The sequence below is a fragment of the Gadus macrocephalus genome, chromosome 18, assembly GCF_031168955.1.
Source record: "Gadus macrocephalus chromosome 18, ASM3116895v1".
In the NCBI taxonomy this organism is placed as follows: Eukaryota; Metazoa; Chordata; class Actinopteri; order Gadiformes; family Gadidae; genus Gadus; species Gadus macrocephalus.
The window spans coordinates 15,224,602-15,242,858 of NC_082399.1; the positions used below are offsets into that span (position 1 = coordinate 15,224,602).

At 43.7% G+C, this 18,257-nt stretch overlaps 1 protein-coding gene and 1 long non-coding RNA gene across 2 annotated transcripts in view; both read left to right on the plus strand.

Moving 5' to 3' along the window:
* LOC132446204 (uncharacterized) overlaps window positions 1-18,257 on the plus strand; it is a 139,107-nt gene that overhangs the window by 103,159 nt on the left and 17,691 nt on the right. The gene's annotated exons all lie outside the window — the stretch shown is intronic.
* Window positions 15,519-16,361, plus strand: LOC132446545 (protein asteroid homolog 1-like). The gene is made up of 2 exons (XM_060036857.1): window positions 15,519-15,764; window positions 16,031-16,361. The coding sequence occupies exons 1-2, from the start codon at window positions 15,568-15,570 to the stop codon at window positions 16,299-16,301; spliced, it is 468 nt and encodes a 155-aa protein (XP_059892840.1). The 5' UTR covers window positions 15,519-15,567; the 3' UTR covers window positions 16,302-16,361.

Genomic DNA, 18,257 nt, shown 5'->3' on the forward strand with positions numbered 1-18,257 from the left:
GAGATCCCTGTAGAGAGTGTCTAAAAAGGTGACAAGACGCTCTGTATTGTATGGCCCAATAAGGGGAATATGCGTTAGCACACCATTCTCAGAGATAGCAGCACCCATAGTTATGTTCCCGCCCCGTTGGCCTGGCACATCAACTGTAGCTCTGTGGCCGATGATATTTCGACCCAGCCTTCTGTGTTTCGTTAGGTTGAATCCAGCCTCATCTACGTAGATTAAGTTGTGCGTTGGTTCACTTGCTTCCAGTTCCATTGAACGCTATATCCAGAAGAGACAAAATTAGTTTTATGAATTACATGCATTTTCATTTTGGACAAGATACAGTTACATCAAATGTATACAGCACATATCGCATCTTCTTTTCTACAGCCATAGCAAATGTGTAAAGGTCACACTTACAGTAGGCTACTGTATATCACTATACGATGTTGTACTGTTTACTGTGAGGTAAAGTTACTGCATGCTCATACATGTTTTACCTGTACATACTGGTAGCGCAGCTCCTTCACTCTTTCACCATTTCTTTCAAATGGAACATTGTACAGCTGCTTCATACTCATTTGGTGTCTTTTCAGCAACCTGTCAATGGTTGAGATGCTGACTGTTTGGATGTTTTCAAAGATGTTGTTGTCCTCTATAATGGCACTCTTTATCTCCCTTAGTCTTATGGCACTGTTTTCTACAACCATGGTGCAAATAGCCTGCTCCTGTTCAGGTGTGAAAAGGGGCCTTCTGCCACCCCTGTGAGGTTGTCTTGCCATCCTATGTGGAAAAAAAGTATATCACAGTAAAAGTATACTTACTGAATATTGTAAAATGCAAGAGGAATACTTTACTGTAATATGAAGCATTACAGAAAGTATACAGTACAGTGCCTATCGTTAGATTACATACCTGTTCTGTTGACAAAATGTCTGAATGATTGAGGACACAGTTGATCTCCCAACATTTGGCTGCACCCTTCGACCAGCCTCGGCCATTGTAAGCCCATGATTGAAAACATGGTCTACAAGTGTGGCTCTTACTGTATCTCATCAGGAATGTTCATTCTGCCTCTTCCTCTGTTGTGCCTCCCAACTCCTCTGCCACGCAGCCTCACTCCTCTTCCTCTTCTCTGTTGACCCCGTCCAATTCCTTGTCCTTCCATTGTCAAACATTGTGTTGTGCTCCAGCTATATATATACTTGATTGTTCATGAGAGGCACCTTTGAGCTACTTCAGTAAAACTGGTTGATCATTGGTTGATCTAACGCTTCAAACATTTCCCTTCATTAGAGAAGGTCTAGATTCACCTGGGGGCAATTGACCAATTCAGGACAGATTTAGAAAAAATAACAAAAAAAAGAGTCTAATGCCAGTGTAGAGAAATGTATATAAATATGCTTGACATATTATGAAAACTTGTTCAACCATTTTGCATGTAAAGACTTATGCAATGAACTAATACCCAAATGTTGTGGGGATGAGACTATTCCATAGAGACCATTACAATACATTTGGATCAACATGACATAAGCAATTGATAATGTAGGAAAGAGCAGAGAATTGTACATAATCATGTGCATGGATGTACCAAAGCATTTGCAACGTGTTAAAATAAATGAGAAACTGTTTTTTTCATGTGCACAAGTGACACACTGATGTGAAGATTGAACAGGTAGTTTTGAGAATTTCATTTCTGATCTGAGAAATGAACCAAAGCGACTGAGAAAAACTAATACCCTAAATCCATCAGAAAGCATCTGCATCAACATAGCATGCTGGTAATGTGCGCTCCTGGGCCTGCAGGAAACGCTATTGCGTCTTGAAACGGTAGAATACTCGCATCACAGTGAGTAACAAATGCAAGTATCCTAGGCCTAGAGCGTAACAAATTGAGGATTGCCAACTTAAATAATTATATCAGAAAAAGTATATATTTGGCCTATGGGTTTGCATGATAAAATTGCGTTGTTGCATTAGACCGTGTGCCCTGGGTCACGGCCAGTGAGACCCGCCCCTCTGGCTGTCTGTCAGTGCGTTTACATGACGCTCAAGAAAGTCGAATTATTGGAAAACGTTGACTATCTATCCACACTGAAAAAAATGACTTGACAATTATATCCCAAACTAGATCTAATGTCAAAATGAGTGACTGCCATTGTATACAATAGAAGAAATGAACCGGAGAAGTCGACTGATCTCGATGGTGGTTTTGCAACCTTTGAACTTTCTGCTTGAACTTCATTGGCTATCCTTTAGACAACGCAATATTTTACCTAAACTATGTGATGTAGCGGTTGGAATGAGAAGTAAACAACCAAGCTAAATTGACATTTCATTTTCATTCAATATTGTATTTGCGGCTGCAGGCGCTGCACGGCTCTCCTCAGGAGATCAGCTAACTCTAGAAATTCTAAAGTAACAGTGACTTAAATGGAGTCTACTAACTAAATGAGTAGGCTGATCTTGTTATCTTCACATCAGTTGGACTAGCTGCCCCGAAACGAAAATAGTTTCAGAAATGAAGACATGAAAACAAAACAGCGACGTGGTTGTAATTGGATTATGACAGCGTTTCCAGAGTGGAAAGATGCTACAGGTTTCAAGGGAGCAGTTAGGCTGAAATGGTTTAATAGATTTAGGTCAGTTGTTGATATTTTTCCATCGTCCTTACCATTGTCTGGATACTTGCGTTTCAAAGCAAGTTCCACCATGAGTTTTCCTCGGGATTGTGCCATGATCAGTTTTAAGATATAGCATATAGCTTGTTTGCTTGTTGGTGGTATGTGAGAGCGGGAATTGACTGCTGTTGTGGTATTTGGGGGATTCTCAGAGGTTTGAGAGACACATGTTTCTTTTTTTGTAAGAATTATTTTTGCATTTTAATGCTTTAATATAGAGTGAGATAGAGAGGAAGGTATGGGAGATAGAGGGGAGGATATGCAGCAAATGACCACTGGCAGGATTCAAACCTGTGTTGCTGCGTTTAGGACTGAGCCTAAATGGTACTGAGCCACTGGCCCTGTCTGGGACTCATACACTGCTTCAGTGCTTAGCACTTTCTGCTGTATGCTGCCCTTGTAAATGTAATGGGCAGTTACTGTGAGATAGTGGTCCTGGGCAACGCTGGTCCATCCATCGCAAGTAATTGCAATTTTGTTGACCTGCGCCAGCTGCTGGATGACATTCTGTTTTGTAACAGAATAACACGCAGGTATCAATTTGTTGGATAGGTCATCCCTGGATGGTGGCCGGTATCTAGGATTGAGGGCAGTGCTCATCACCCTTTATATAAAATACACATGATATTAGTCTTGTACACAGAATGTCTTCATGGTACAGAGGTGTGGCCGACTCATGCATCTAGGAAATTCTATTTTGATACCATAGCCGCTACACATTTTCACCTGAAAAATGGCGATTCCACTGTGGCAAACGGATGAAGCCCCTTCACCACAAATTTGGTGAATGCCCTGTGGATTTCCTCCACCTTCTCTTGGGTTAGTGCAGACCTCTTAGCCAGGGTGAAAGGTGTCACTGTGGTAACTTGAAAGGCAGAAATAAAAGTATTGCAACATACAACTTATTCAGGTTACTACTCGTAGCCTATTCTGCTCAACAGCTCATTCCCCCCCCCCCCTCTGGATATATAGTAGAGTAGTGGCCTCGAACAACTGTTGGCCCCATCCCCCTCTTGAAATAGCCTCAAACACAAGTATAGCTATACGTTTCTGATTAAATGGGCAATTGCGCTGTTTAATACTTATGTAAAACATTTAAGTTCAACATTTTGTCTTCACATGTTATGACTTTTACTTTAAGCAGAGAAATATCCTCCATACAATCTTAGGCTTACCTATCTGTTTGCGTCCCCGTGTAATTGCAAAGTTGCGCATTCTAAAGCTAGTGTTGAAATTTATTTTAAACAATTGAATACATCCACAACTTATGAGTTTTACATTAAGCAGAAAGCAGAGGTGGGGGTAAGTCACTCATGTGCAAGTCTCAAGCAAGTCCCAAGTCACTGTGGTGAGAATCAAACAAGTCACAAGTCAAGTCATTGCTCAGGTCAAGCAAGTCACAAGTCAAGTCATGCAAAAATCTGATGATCTAACCCAGTTTCCACATTTAAAAATCGGTAAAGAGAGTGGTTCATAAGTTAAGTTTTATTCAAACATTAACAATAAAAATGTCTTAAAATTAACAATAACTCAAACCATTATGTGAATAGTTTGAAAATGTTTTTATGATCATTACCTCCAACCTATAAATAGAATCAAATAGAACCTCTAGGTGGCTGTATACGAGAACAGTTCAAGTCAATCTCCCTACATGTTGTAGAATATTATTTGCAACACATGGATCAGGCATGAAAAAAATGAATATTTCAAAAGTAATATCACATACACATACTGTAAGAAGGGGAAATAGTAATACACAAGCCTGAAAGCTGGTAGCGATCTTGCTGCCTCGCAACATACATCGACTTACAATGCATTGCATTTGCAAAAAATTAAATTTGACAGTACTTTGTCACCGAGTTGTGAACGATGGGGTCGTTCACAACTGTTGAACACACGTTCAACAGGTGTACTTGATGCAGGGACTGCCATAACTCTTACCGCCACCTTAAACAAAGAGGGGAGGGTGCGCCTGTTCATGGCCCAAAACTGAAGGCAGCTCTGTCCATCACAAATGTCCAAGTAGTGGTTCAACTGAATTTCGGGACTGGTACTTGAATCCATCCGTTTTTTGCAGTATGCTGAACACAGCCCAGTCTGACGCTCTGGCTCTGACGGTGTAATTTGGTCCTGCTCATCGGTGGTTGGACTGGTTTTGGTCGTGGTCGTGCCAGCATCTCTGAGAATCAAGTCTGATAAACAAGAAAAAACAATAGTCACAAAATATTTCTATCAATTTTTTTTTTAATTTTCATAAATGTGGGAGGGAAAATATTAGGAACACTTTTCGATGTAACACTCTCCATTACACCCACTACAACCTCAATATAACTATAAAATAGAATTATCACCTTTCTGACAAAGTAAACAAAAACTGAAGTGCTCAGTGTGTATATATCAACATACTGAACATTTCTTTTAAAGCCTATTTCTTAAGTCTGACATTAAAATTGGATTACTACGCATCAGACACATCCTCCTTGACATTTTCAGGGGCCAAAACATCATGGGCCAACCACATGGTGCCGAATGAAGGATCCAGCAGAGCAGCTTTTAGGTATAGAGGGACAGAGAAGGGCACGGTTGCTCCATCACTCTGGTCATCTGCCATCCTCACATGTACAAAGATCCCTCTGAATCGTCTTTGGAGTGATCCTTGCAGGCTACGGATCAAGCCACCCAAGTAGTGCACTCTTTTTGATTTTCCAAGTGGTGATTAAAAGAAAGGATGCAGGGTACCACAGCACTTATAGTTTGTGAGATCCGTGGCTTCTCCAAAGGGTTTAAGAACATCCACCAGTTCCCTTATCTGACTCCACTCTCTAGCTGTGAATATTGTCCTTTGTGTCCCGCATCTTCAAGAACTGTAGACAGTTTCAGTTGGTCACAGTTAAGCACTGATTTCAGTTGCCTCAGTGTGGAATTCCAGCGTGTGGTAACAGAGGCAGGGATTCTACGCTGTCCAAACTCCATCTCAGATTTGTCTTTGAAAGTGGTGCTCGTGTGGAGCAAAAAGCTCAACCTTGAAGCTTTGGAGAGCTGCACTGATTATTTTAGTGTCTTTTAGGCCATCACCTATAGTCAATTGAAGGGTGTGTGCAAAACGATAGTTACGTATTGTAACTCTGAGTATAGGCGCAGCCTTTTAAAGTGGAAAGGAAGCAATCAAATAAAACAGATGTCTATAGCACTAGTTAAATATTTCAATATACCATAAATACAAATAAAGTCGGAAATATTACCCATTATTCAGAATAAAGCACAAACAAGTTGAATAATTATAATGTTTTCAGCCTGTGCGCCGCCATCTCTGTTTTCAGAATACGATGACGTCAGGAGAATGGTTGGTAACATTCTATGTTGTTTACATAGCGGCTCATAGCCTCACAGGTAGCTTACTGCATCAACAAAATTGATTTATATTGCACATTATATATATGGAGGAGATAATGTGGAGGAGATAATAACTGACATCTCCCGGCTCTGCCCGTCCACAGGATGTTGTTTACAGCTATGAAAAGTAGTACACGGGTGCCGCAGCTGGGCTACCACGCTGCCTTACAGTTCGTTCATTTCATGATACATTTAATTGTCGTGCCATTTGGGTGTGCACATGAATATGCGAAAATAGTGCAACCGACGGTGTTTGCAAATGGATTATTTCTGAAATCAATGGATTATTTTGGCGATGGATTAGCAGGGCTCCAGAGTGCGCCTAATTTGGGCGCACATGCGCCTAGACTTCGGGGTAGTGCGACCAAATATTTTATTTGGGCGCACCGGTGCGACTGAAAATGTATCTGGTATAATTATTATTTTTTTTTTTTACAGAGCAGTCTATTCATAATATTGTAATGACCACGGAAGAGGCATCGAATGAAGTATTGATTAGACAGCGATTTATTAGATACCTAATAAACCGTTGGAACACGCAAGACCGGTAACATTAGCAACGCCGGTAAACAAACCCGCGTAGCCCAATCCAGGCGCCTGTACTACGAAGCTCGATAGGGTTAGCGAGGTATGTTGAGCTGAAAGCCTGGGTTAGCTGTACCATGAAATCTCTTTATGCGTCGCTGTATCACCATGGTGACTTACGCTCGCAACCAAACCTGGTCGGGAGCAGCTTTTCAGCGAGTCTACCCGGAGATCGGCTACTTATATCGGCGTGCGCAGCTTCCTAGCCCCTCCTCCGATAATGGCGTCACCATTTGTGGGTGTTCCGATGGACCTCGGCGCACTTATCGTACAGGCGCCTCTCCGGAGACAGAGGGTTTTTCGGGACAGAAGCGATCCCTTGGCATTGTCTGAAGATATTCTTTATGAGAGATACAGATTCGGCATTTATTTAAGGCATTTATTTAATGGTCAAAATATTATTAATCAATGGCATAATTATCGACGGTGCAACCGGTGCAGCTGCCCGGTTGCCCGTCCGTCCGTCAACAACTCAGCGCTAACCATTCTGATGACGTAGCGCCTGCATTTTTAAAACATGGCCGCGCCCTAGTTGCGAAAGTCGTTGTCAACATGTCATTTTCCAGTGAAAGTACTTGAATTTCATGTTTAATGAAAACGTTCTGCTCCCATTGTCTTCGGACGATCTTGTAGCATACTGAAGTATATAAATAGATATTATGGACTCGAAGACGACCCGCAGCAGCAAGACATGTAACACTGGTTACATCTTGCCGTATGACGGCCATGATGTGTGCGAGGGCTGCCTTGGGCATGAACATGCCGTCTTGGCGCTCTCGCCGCTCTTTCTATGTCGGCATTGTGCGGCGCTGCCGTCGGACGACAGTCAGCGCAGAGCCGACACTGCCGCCGCCATTGCTGAATGGGCTGACGACTTTACTGTCCCGCTCAACGATGCCCTCTCTCTCCTTGTGAGCTCGGAGTCGGACGACTCCGACCGCGACGAGGAGGGGCGTCTCCCCCAGCTTCCCCTCTCCGAATGGAGAGGCCCGGGGCAGCAGCATTGCCCGTCTCTGCCGCCACCTCACTTCCAGTGGTTGGAGCTTTGGTGGCAGAGCTTCGTCATAGTGTAAAATTTCAGTAACACTTGTCAGTGTTATATAGTCCCAAATATTAACTCTTATCAGAGTTGGATTAACTCTCAAAATGTAACTATGGTAAGTGTAATTTTAACACTTTGTATAGAGGGAACGTATGTTATCTGGAATGGTGTTAAAATGGACTCTTTAAGTGTTGGATTAACGATGCCAATTTTACTGTGTAGTATAGGCTAGTTCATAAATGGCCTATTGTGTATGAATACTGACTGAACGCTGGCTCTAAAGACTTTCTGGTCAACCGACCCCAGCAGGTGAAACTGGGTCCTCACCTCTCCTCCTCCTGCACTCTCAGCACTGGCTCTCCCCAGGGCTGTGTGCTGAGCCCACTACTCTACTCCCTCTACACATACGACTGCAGTCCCACTCCCCCAGAGAACATCTTTGTCAAATTCGCTGATGACACAACGGTGGTTAGCCTTATAACAGGGGGAAACGAGGCGGCCTACAGAGATGAGGTCCTGAAACTTGGTGGGTGATGTGTTTCTAACAACCTGGCACTGAACATCACCAAGACCAAGGAACTCATCCTGGACTTCCGACGGAACAGAGCTGCCCCTGCCCCCCTGTACATCAACGGTGAAGGTGTGGAGCGAGTGCAGTTCTTCAAATTCCTCAGAGTCCACATCTCTGCTGATCTCTCCTGGTTGGTCAACACCTCAGCGCTGGTCAAGAAGGCCCAGCAGCGGCTACACTTTCTGAGGGTGCTCAGGAGGGAGCATCTAAACACACAGCTGCTGGTGACCTTCTACCGTTCCACCATCGAGAGCCTGCTGACCTACGCTGTGTCAGTGTGGCACTCCAGCTGCACGGAGGCCGACAGGAAGAGACTGCAGAGGGTTGCAAACGTCGCGCAAAAAATCATCGGCTGCCCTCTGCCTTAAGCACCATCTACGGCTCCCGCTGTCTCAGCAGGGCCAGAGGCATCCCGAAGGACACCACCCACCCCGGCTACCATCTCTTCAACCTGTTTCCCTCTGGCAGGCGCTTCAGGTCCATACATGCCAGAACAAATAGACTCAGGAACAGCTTCTTTCCCAAAGCTGTCACCATACTGAACTCAGATATGCACTGATGTTTGTTGTCTGTTTGTGGTCTTTACTGTGTATTTTTATTTTATTTTATTTGTATTATATATTTATTTATTTTATTATATGTTGCTTTTGTATGTTATTATATATTATATATTCGATAACGTGTGCACTTTTAAGGAGCTGCTCATTGCATTTCGTTGTACTTTGTACAATGTAAATGAAGCTTTCTATTCTATTCTATGGAGGAATGTAGCTGCCTGACATTCTCCTGAGAAATGCTACTCGTCATTTTACTTTTTGTTTTGGGGGCGCAAATATCTTTTCAGAGCAGATGGCCTACACCCAAACAGGTTAGGCTCAAAACTGTTAAGGGACAATCTTCTCTTCTCGCTTTCCCACAAATCTCCATGGTCTGACGCACAGGCCACTGTCAGAGCACAGGTTGAGAAGAAGCGAGACTACAGCCTCCCCCACACATCTACTCTGCCACTATCTGACTCACAGTTAGCAGTAGGGCTGGGTATCACGGCCAAGTTCCTGAATCGATTCGATTTCGATTCTGAAGGCTTTAAATCGATTAATCACGATTCGATTAGATTCGATCCGAATCGGTTCCATCTGCTCCTAGATTGAATGATAATTTTCTTAAGTTGTAAGGAAATATTCTTTATAGGCTATCATTGTTAATTCATCACTAAAATCATTAATTGTGACTAAAATCTTGTAGTTGTGACTGTTAATTAACATCCTTAGCAAGATTTTACATTCTATTCAACGTGATGGCCTGCCTAATTCAATATATTAATGAAATTATCTCCATGCAACACACTGCAAAAGACATGTTTTTATTTTGTAGGCTACATTAATGACAATCCAGGCAACTATAAACAAAACTGCCTCCATCTTCCTAAAAGATATAAATATAACCATTGTAAAGATTATACCATTTAAGATAAAATATTCAAGTATTATAAAACTCCTTAAATTCACATTTTTTCAACACATTTATAAAAAAATAAAAATCTATCTCATGCCCTGTGAATCGATAGCGTGAAATTTAAACGAAATCGACCCAAAATCGATTAAATCGATTTTTTTACCCAGGCCTAGTTAGCGGACAGCCCACAGACCTTGAAGAGAGACAACAGCCCGCCCGACGCCATCAACACTGTGCCTTTCCCCATCGCTGATGCTGGCTTGGCGAGGAACGGCCACCACCCTCCTCTGCATTCCCCCATCGACGATGACCTCCAGCCTCATCTCTCCCATAGCCACAACAACAACAACTCAATCCCCAATGTCTCCCCCCTTTGCGATTTTCCAGCTGAATTTAAGAAACTGGAATATGTTGGCATCTGTATCTGTGTCAATGATAGCATCGCCACGTCATGGCCACAGGCTGATAACACCCAAGAGGATGGCGCCCCAGCCCCCCCCCCTGTACTGATAGTAGTCCTGAGTATTACGGAGACAAAAAAGGGTTCAGCTTTAGACACGTCTCTCTGTTCCTGGGTGTGCCGGACCCCCACCGGTGGTCCCACTGGTTGATTCATTTTTTTATGAAGACAATGAATTACAATGAATGAATGATCTGATTTTGAATCCTGTTGATCCCGTGTTTTGATTGTTGAGGAGCACGTCAATGTTATAATGAATGTAAGGCATCCAATAAAACACCTACTTTATGAATGTTATCAAAAATGGTTTTAAGAATGTGTCAATCACTCAGAATTTCACAGGTTTATTTCCTTCAACCAAATGAGGACAAAACAGAGATAATTGTATTTGGTTCTAAAACGGAAAGGCTTAGAGTAACCCAACACATTCACTCTCTGTCCCTGAAAACCTCAATCAAAGCCAGAAATCTAGGGGTTATCATTGATTCAGATTTACATTTCGACAGTCACATCAAATCAGTTACAAAATCGGCATATTATCACCTTAATAATGTAGCAAGACCTAGAGGGCTCATGTCCACCGAAGACTTACAAAAACTTGTGCATGCCTTTATCACTAGCTTGATTACTGCAATGGTCTCCTTATAGGTCTCCCAAAACAAACTATGAGGAAGCTTCAACTAGTTCAGAATGCTGCTGCTAGAGTTCTAACAAAGACCAAAATCGTTACATTGGCTTCCTGTAGGTCAGAGAATTGTTGCTAACCTATAAATCATGTTGCTAACCTATAAATCCCGACATGGTTTAGGCCCAAAATATTTGACTGATATGCTTCCACTACATAAGCCTTCTAGACCACTAAGATCCTCTGAGACCAATCTGTTAATTATCCCCAGAGTAAACACGAAACATGGGAAAGCAGGATTTAGTTACTATTCAACAAATAGCTGGAATAAACTCCCAGAGGATTTAAGACTTGCCCCAACTCTGAGCACCTTTAAAACAAGACTGAAGACTTTTATGTTTGCTTTAGCTTTCTGCTAAATCTTAAATACATTGCACTTTCTAAAAAGCTTTTTTAACTTTGCCTTTATTTTCTATTTTAATACGAAAATGCCTTTTTAACTTTCTATTTTACCCATTTCTTTGCATATGTTTTCTTTTACTTATCTATTATTTTATTTTATTGCATGACAATGTTTATATGTGAAGCACTTTGAGTCTGCCTTGTGTATGAAAAGTGCTATATAAATAAAGTTGCCTTGCCTTCTATTGTAGGCATGGAGGAGGCAGGGGTGAGGGACTGGAAGGCCAGGCTGGTTGGGTTTGGCAGTGATGGCGCTGCAGTCAACCTGGGATCCAAATCTGGAGTGGAAGCCCGACTCAAACAAGAAGTGGAGCATTTGGTAACCATTCATTGCACAGCCCACAGACTGGAGCCTGGTGTGGTGGGGGCGGTTAATTGCGGTTTATTGCATGACAATGTTTATTTGTGAAGTATTTTGATTCTGCCTTGTGTATGAAAAGTGCTATATAAATAAAGTTACCTTGCCTTGCCTTGCCTTCATTTTCGACGTTGGGACATTCCTGGCGGGAGTCATTGTTGTAAAACTTGTCAAACAAGTGAGGAACTTTGACCTAATCTGTCAATAAACATTGTCATATTAATCTATTTTATACAGCCTCTTAACAACAGTGTGCGACTGCGTGGGGAAGGCCTTTGACTATTTAATGATATATCATGGCAAAATACATTTTAACATAATATGAAATGTATTGTAAGATATCAATTTGTAAAATTATTATTTACAATTACAATCTGATCTGTAAAGTGTGTGGGATTTGGCCTCGGTAGTTTAGGAGTGTCCAGGGGCCCCCTGAGGGATCCGGCCGTGTAATGGAGTAGTCTGACCAATGGGATTCATTCCCTAAATTAGGCCCACTATATAGGGCTACTGATACTGTTCACTCACAAACATCAATACAGTAGGCTATACGTTTTCTTTTTCTTTTTTCTATACGGAAATGAAACTTACAGAGATCTGAGGAGCTGCTCCCAGTGCAGGTATGTGTTTGTGTCAGTGTATAAAGGAGCTTGGATTCTCCCTGGGTGAGTCCATTGATTCACCACAGTAGTCAGAACTTGACCGATCAGTCACCATGGGGGTGAAGGGCTTGGTTACCCTAATGGAGGGAAACAACCGGATCTACCAAGACATCTGTTTCAGGGACAGCAAGTTACTGGTGGACGGCAGTAACCTGGCCTACCACCTGTATTTCAAGTTCTTCCTGGACCTGAGCCACGGTGGGGAGTACCTGGCTTACCGAGCTCTGGTTCAGGCTTTCTTCACGAATCTGCACAACTGTGGAATCAAACCTTACGTGGTAATGAATGGAGGCTCGAGGAAAAGCGACATTCAACTGAAAAACCTCCTGGATAAGAACAGAAAGTTTCTCCAGAGGGCCCATAAAATCGCTCTGAAGGGCAGGACATAGCACATCCTTCCCCCCCTCACCATTTCAGTGTTCGAACAGACGCTGCGCAACATGAAGGTGTCGCTGGTCAAATGCTTCGGAGAGGCTGACGGCCAGCTGGCTGCCCTGGCCAGGGAGTGGGGCTGCCCAGTGCTGTCCGAACACACTGACTTCTACATCTTCGACCTTCCAGAGGGGGTTCTGCCCCTGCATCACTTCCGGTGGGATGGGGTGGGGATGAATTTGGGCGGGTGTTACATCCCCTGCAAGCGATACACCACGTCCAGATTCTGCACCTTCTTCAACATCGACCGCCAGCTGTTGCCTGTCTTTGCCTCGTTGGTCGGGTACGACCACATCGGCTTCAGAGAAGTTAAATGGGCCCAATTCCTTCCAGTTGGAAGACAAAAGGAGACCTCCCGGTCAGCAGGCCTGGAGGGCCTCCTGAGTTGGATGAGTCACTTTCGGACGACAGAAGACATCTTGAGAGCAGCGATGGCACTCATGCCCACCTGGCCAGAGGTGCCCTGAGCGGTGATGTGTTGGACGTGCTAGTCACAGTACAGTAGAGTTATATGCTCCTATAACGGCTAGCCGTTGGGAGTTGCTGGACCGGCCCAATTGTCGATCCAGCGATGAAATTCATTTGTAAATTTCTTCAGTAGTAGATTTCGAGGAGAGGGTTACTGATCCCACCTGCCTCTATGACGTCCTCAGGGTTAGGTGCCTTGTCAAGGACACCTCGACACTCAGCTAGGAGAAGCCGGGGATCGAACCAGCAACCTTCAGGTTACCAGCCAACCCGCTCTACCTCCTGAGCTACTGCCACCCCCAGTCGATAGGAGGCTGATTCTGGGGATCCAGGTGGAGCTCAAAGAACTACAGAGCTGCAACCTAATCTCGCAGCACATCCGGCAGGTGTTCTACAGGCTGCTGCTGGGCCAGGGGCAAGGTGTGGTGAGGGAAGTGGACCGGGTTGAACTGGAGGTACTACCATTGGTCCAAGGAGCCGCTCAACAGAGACTGGCCACTCTGCCCTAGGTAAGCCTACCAACTCCTTGATACCAACAGTTGACAAATAGGACAATCTATGGACAAGAGAGGGATAAAATAGGGAAGACGTTGGGCACCGGAGGAATGAGAACAGCTGAGGAGAGTGTAGGCCAGGTACATGTGGCGGATGATAGTACGTCTGTCATCCCCAAAATGAAGCGTTGTTTTAATGAGATGGCGAACATCGGACAGTGGGCAACACGTGACTGGCTGGTGTCTGACGGGACGAGCCAGAAAATGTTCTGTGCTCTCGGTCGTTAACATGCTTCGGATGGCCACTATGGCGACACATTAGTGCCATAATTCACTAATGTGATAAAAGATGCATTCGGGCGTATTATATTATTCCACACGCGTAGATATTAACTGCGAGCGCGCAAATGATCTCTGCGTGCGCAAAACAGCCTCTCGCGCGCGCAAATTACCTCAGCGCACGCAAAACAGCCTCTCGCGCGCGCAAAACCTCTTGCGAAAGATGTTTTTACGCTCTCACTCGAATTTAATTTTGGCACTATGGGGGAGGGAACCAAGGCAGGGCGGGCTTTCCTTTGATTGGCCGTTTCTGAAGCGTGATATTTGATTGTCAGCCCTCCTCTCATTCAATTCTGAATTGTACAGTAAATGGCTGAAACGATAGTTACGTATTGTAACTCCAGATTCTATGAGTATAGGCGCAGCCTTTTAAGTGTCGGCCTCATTGTCCTTTAAATAGCTGAAGAAAAGCTGTTTATTGGGAGCAGAACGTCCGCCAGCGCCCGACTATATCTGCGAAATGCGGACGTCGTTGAGGCACGCCGCACGCGGACGTAATTGAGGCCCACGCTGTTGGTGGTCGGGGATTACAATTTTTTCAGTGCTACGGCTCACGTCTAGGGATAACCCAATAGCGATAGCCTTAAAAGGCTGCGCCTATACTCATAGAATCTAGAGTTACAATAAGTAACTATCGTTTCAGCCATTTACTGTACAATTCAGAATTGAATGTGAGGAGGGCTGTCAATCAAATATCGCGCTTCAGAAACGGCCAATCATAGGAAAGCCCGCCCTGCCTTGGTTCCCTCCCCCATAGTGCCAAAATTAAATTCGAGCGAGAGCGTAAAAACATCTTTCGCGAGAGGTTTTGCGCGCGCTGAGGTAATTTGCGCGGGCGAGAGGCTGTTTTGCACGCGCGAGAGGCTGTTTTGCGCGCGCAGAGATCATTTGCGCGCTCGCAGTTAATATCTACGCGTGTGGCATAATATAATATGCCCGAATGCATCTTTTATCACATTAGTGAATTATGGCACTAATGTGTCGCCATAGGCCACAGGTTCAATAGTTTTGTGATTGGGACACAAAACCTAAATTTGGAAGCCTTGAAGGACCACGAGTCATGGGCAGAGTAAGAGTCTTCCTATACCGAGAGGATACATCTGTTGTATTATAGGGGCAGAATTGAAGAAATTAAAAGGCCAGTGCACTGAAAAAACAAATGTTCCTATTGACTTATGATGGTGGAGCCATACATGTTGTTTTGTTAATATGTCAATTTGTTTTTCATTGAAAATATTTTGTATAGATGAATTATCCCCAAACATGTCACCGTAACACCTTTGAAATAAACATGACATGGCAGATACCTGTGTATTGTTTATCATATGTGGTAAGACTAACATTTTCAACTCCGTTCCTTGGTAGCACTTACTTACAGTAAAAATCACTTTTGATGGAAAAAATTATGTGTATGAAAAACACTTTTTATCTATTGTTACTATTATATTGTTTAAAATGTACGCATATATTAAAAAAATATATAGTGTATAAAAAGTGACTGCTAAAAAAGATGAGTGGCTGGTGACCCAAAAAGTTAATTTCCATCTCTGGTATGGCTATGTGTATGTGCCTGTATGTGTGTGTGGGTGCATGCGTGTGTGTAGGCAGGCGTCTTTATACCAAACACAGTAACCACCTTCCAGATTGTGATGTGGCTCACAGCTTCAACCAATGGCAGGCCTGCCTGAAAGACGCCTCCCAGCTCAACCTGCTGCTCTGCAAGCCCCTCCCTGAACCCCACTTTGCCTGGTGAGACAACAAGAAAGTACTGTTTCCATAGCAACACCATCATCCAGCAAATACTGTTTCCATAATTACAGCATCACCTAGCCAATACTGTTACATCACCAAGCAAGTATAATTTCCATAGTTACACTATTGCATGGCCAGTACTGCTTAAATCGTAACAACGTCAAAAGCAAGTACAGTTTCCATATTTACATCATCGCCTAGCTAGTTTTGTTTCCAAAGTTTTAAGATAAGACGCTTTATTAATCCGAGACGGGTTTGTCCAGGTTGTACAAGGGCAGACTGGTGCACTGGCGGCAGGAGCAGCTCCAGAATAGGGAACCAGAGGAGATACTACAGGATGACCAGTTCAGGATACTGTACAGGAGACTCCTGGGAGCAGTGACCCATCCAGGCCCCGGGGCCAACAGGAAAGCTGGTGGGCCTGAGGCCCAGCTGAAGACCAGCATGGGGCACCTTCACCTCAACACCCAAGACAAGGAAGAGGAGGAGCTTGGCGGGGGTTCTGAAGTTCTTAGGTTCTGTACAATACAATAGGCCTGTGTGTGTGTGTGTGTGTGTGTGTGTGTGTGTGTGTGTGTGTGTGTGTGTGTGTGTGTGTGTGTGTGTGTGTGTGTGTGTGTGTGTGAAAAAACAGACACCTGCAGGACCTGATCAAGCCAGTGATTGCTGCAACAACCTACCTATGGCAGCACCGTAGAGCAAAGGCGACTGACGTTATCCTTAATGACTGCATGTTTCCCACGCCACCGCCAGACCCTGGTAACTGTGAGCAAGTGTTCTATCGGAGAAAATACCAGTCTGTTCCGCCTTCGCTTGAATTGACCCGTGGAATGATGAGTTAGACATCACAGTGACTGAGTACACGCCATGTACATCAGTATGTAGAATAGAGGTCATTGAAAAAGTAATTGTTAACCTGCAAGTGGATCAGATGGTGTCACTTATGAGACTCTGAAAGCTAGGCAGACGTCTTGCCATATACCGAAAAGCATATTCAACCCCTGTTTGCTCATTGGTAAAGTCCCTATTTCATGGAAGGGCACAGTCATTCACAGAATACAGAAAAAGGACCATGTACCAGAAGACCCCTCTACAAGGAGGGACATCTCTCTATTGCCATCAATATACAAAGATTATATACTGCTCAGGGGCCGTATTCACAAAGGATCTTAGGGCTAAAAGTAGGTCCTAACTGGTGAATTTAGGAGTAACTCCTAAAAATAATGGGCGTGTCACTCTTAAATTTAGGACTCCTAACTTTTTTCACTAAGAGCAATTCACAAAGCATTTTAGGCCTAAAAGTAGCACCTAAGTCTAGGAGAGCTTAAAAGTCCTCAAGAGGACTCCTAACTCAGTAAGACCTATTCACAAAGAATCGTAAAATGCCTGCGAGACGAAATGTTAGGGTATTCAACTTGTTGTGGAGTTAATGCGCGATGCAATAACATCCTCGACTAACAGGAATAATCCGATTAGTCCCGAAATAAAATGTTTGGCCACACTACGTTATTTAGCAACAGGGGAAATGCAACTTTGCAATGCCGACGATTTAAAATTATCGCAACCATCAGTCAGCCGTGCCATAAACTTTCCTTTGGACATTCAACAATTACACAGGATCAAAGCCAACTTCATGGCAATTGCAGGTATGCCCGGTGTGGTCGGTGCTATTGACGGGACGCACGCACATAAAAAGAATTGCGCCATCAAAAGACGAGGACGTGTTCGTCAATAGGAAGAAAGTGCATTCCTTCGACACGCAGGTTGTTTTTGATGCAAATTTTAACATAGCCTACTGGATGTTGTTGCAAAGTGGCCTGGATCTTCAGCTACCCATGATTCGCGCATTTTAATGGTGAGCGGTCCGACTCTGAGGCAGCTTTTTGAGATGTACCAGTTGGGTGTCACTTGCTGGGTGACTATCAACCCACAACCGGGAGCACAGTTAAAGTATAACATGTGATTACGCAGATTACGCTTAGTCCTATGCGTAAAACACACCGTATTGGCTCTTTGACACTTTTATTTGTTGAATCCATATTTATTATTGTTTACCGATTTCTTCCATATATGCTAGAGCACACAAACATACACGAAATGTTGTGGAGAGAAGAATTGGGCAGATGAAACGTCGGTTTCATGTCCTCCACGGCGAAATACGCCTCACCCCAGAGAGGGCAAGCACAGTAATCACTGTATGTGCCATTCTACACAACCTCTGCAAGCGGAGGAACATTCCACAGCCAGACGATGATGATGATGATGATGGCGAGCAACATGACAAGGAATTTGGCCGTGTGGAACCGAGTGGACAGGCATTTAGGGATCACTTTGAAAACACATTTTAGGTAAACACCTTGGCACAAATCAGTCAACACTTGGGTAGTTCATAACATTTATTTTCTTTTAAATTTTACGTATTTTTATTGTTTGCTTTCTCTCTCTCTTGAACGTGCAGGCTACAACGTCATTATCGTGGTCTGCACAAAA

Bases quoted from the DNA above. Each gene is read 5' to 3' on its own strand.
- LOC132446545 (XM_060036857.1), top strand. From the start codon at position 15,568: ATGGCTATGTGTATGTGCCTGTATGTGTGTGTGGGTGCATGCGTGTGT. The intron at 15,765-16,030 runs GTGAGACAACAA...GGGTTTGTCCAG, and splicing joins CCTGAACCCCACTTTGCCTG to GTTGTACAAGGGCAGACTGG.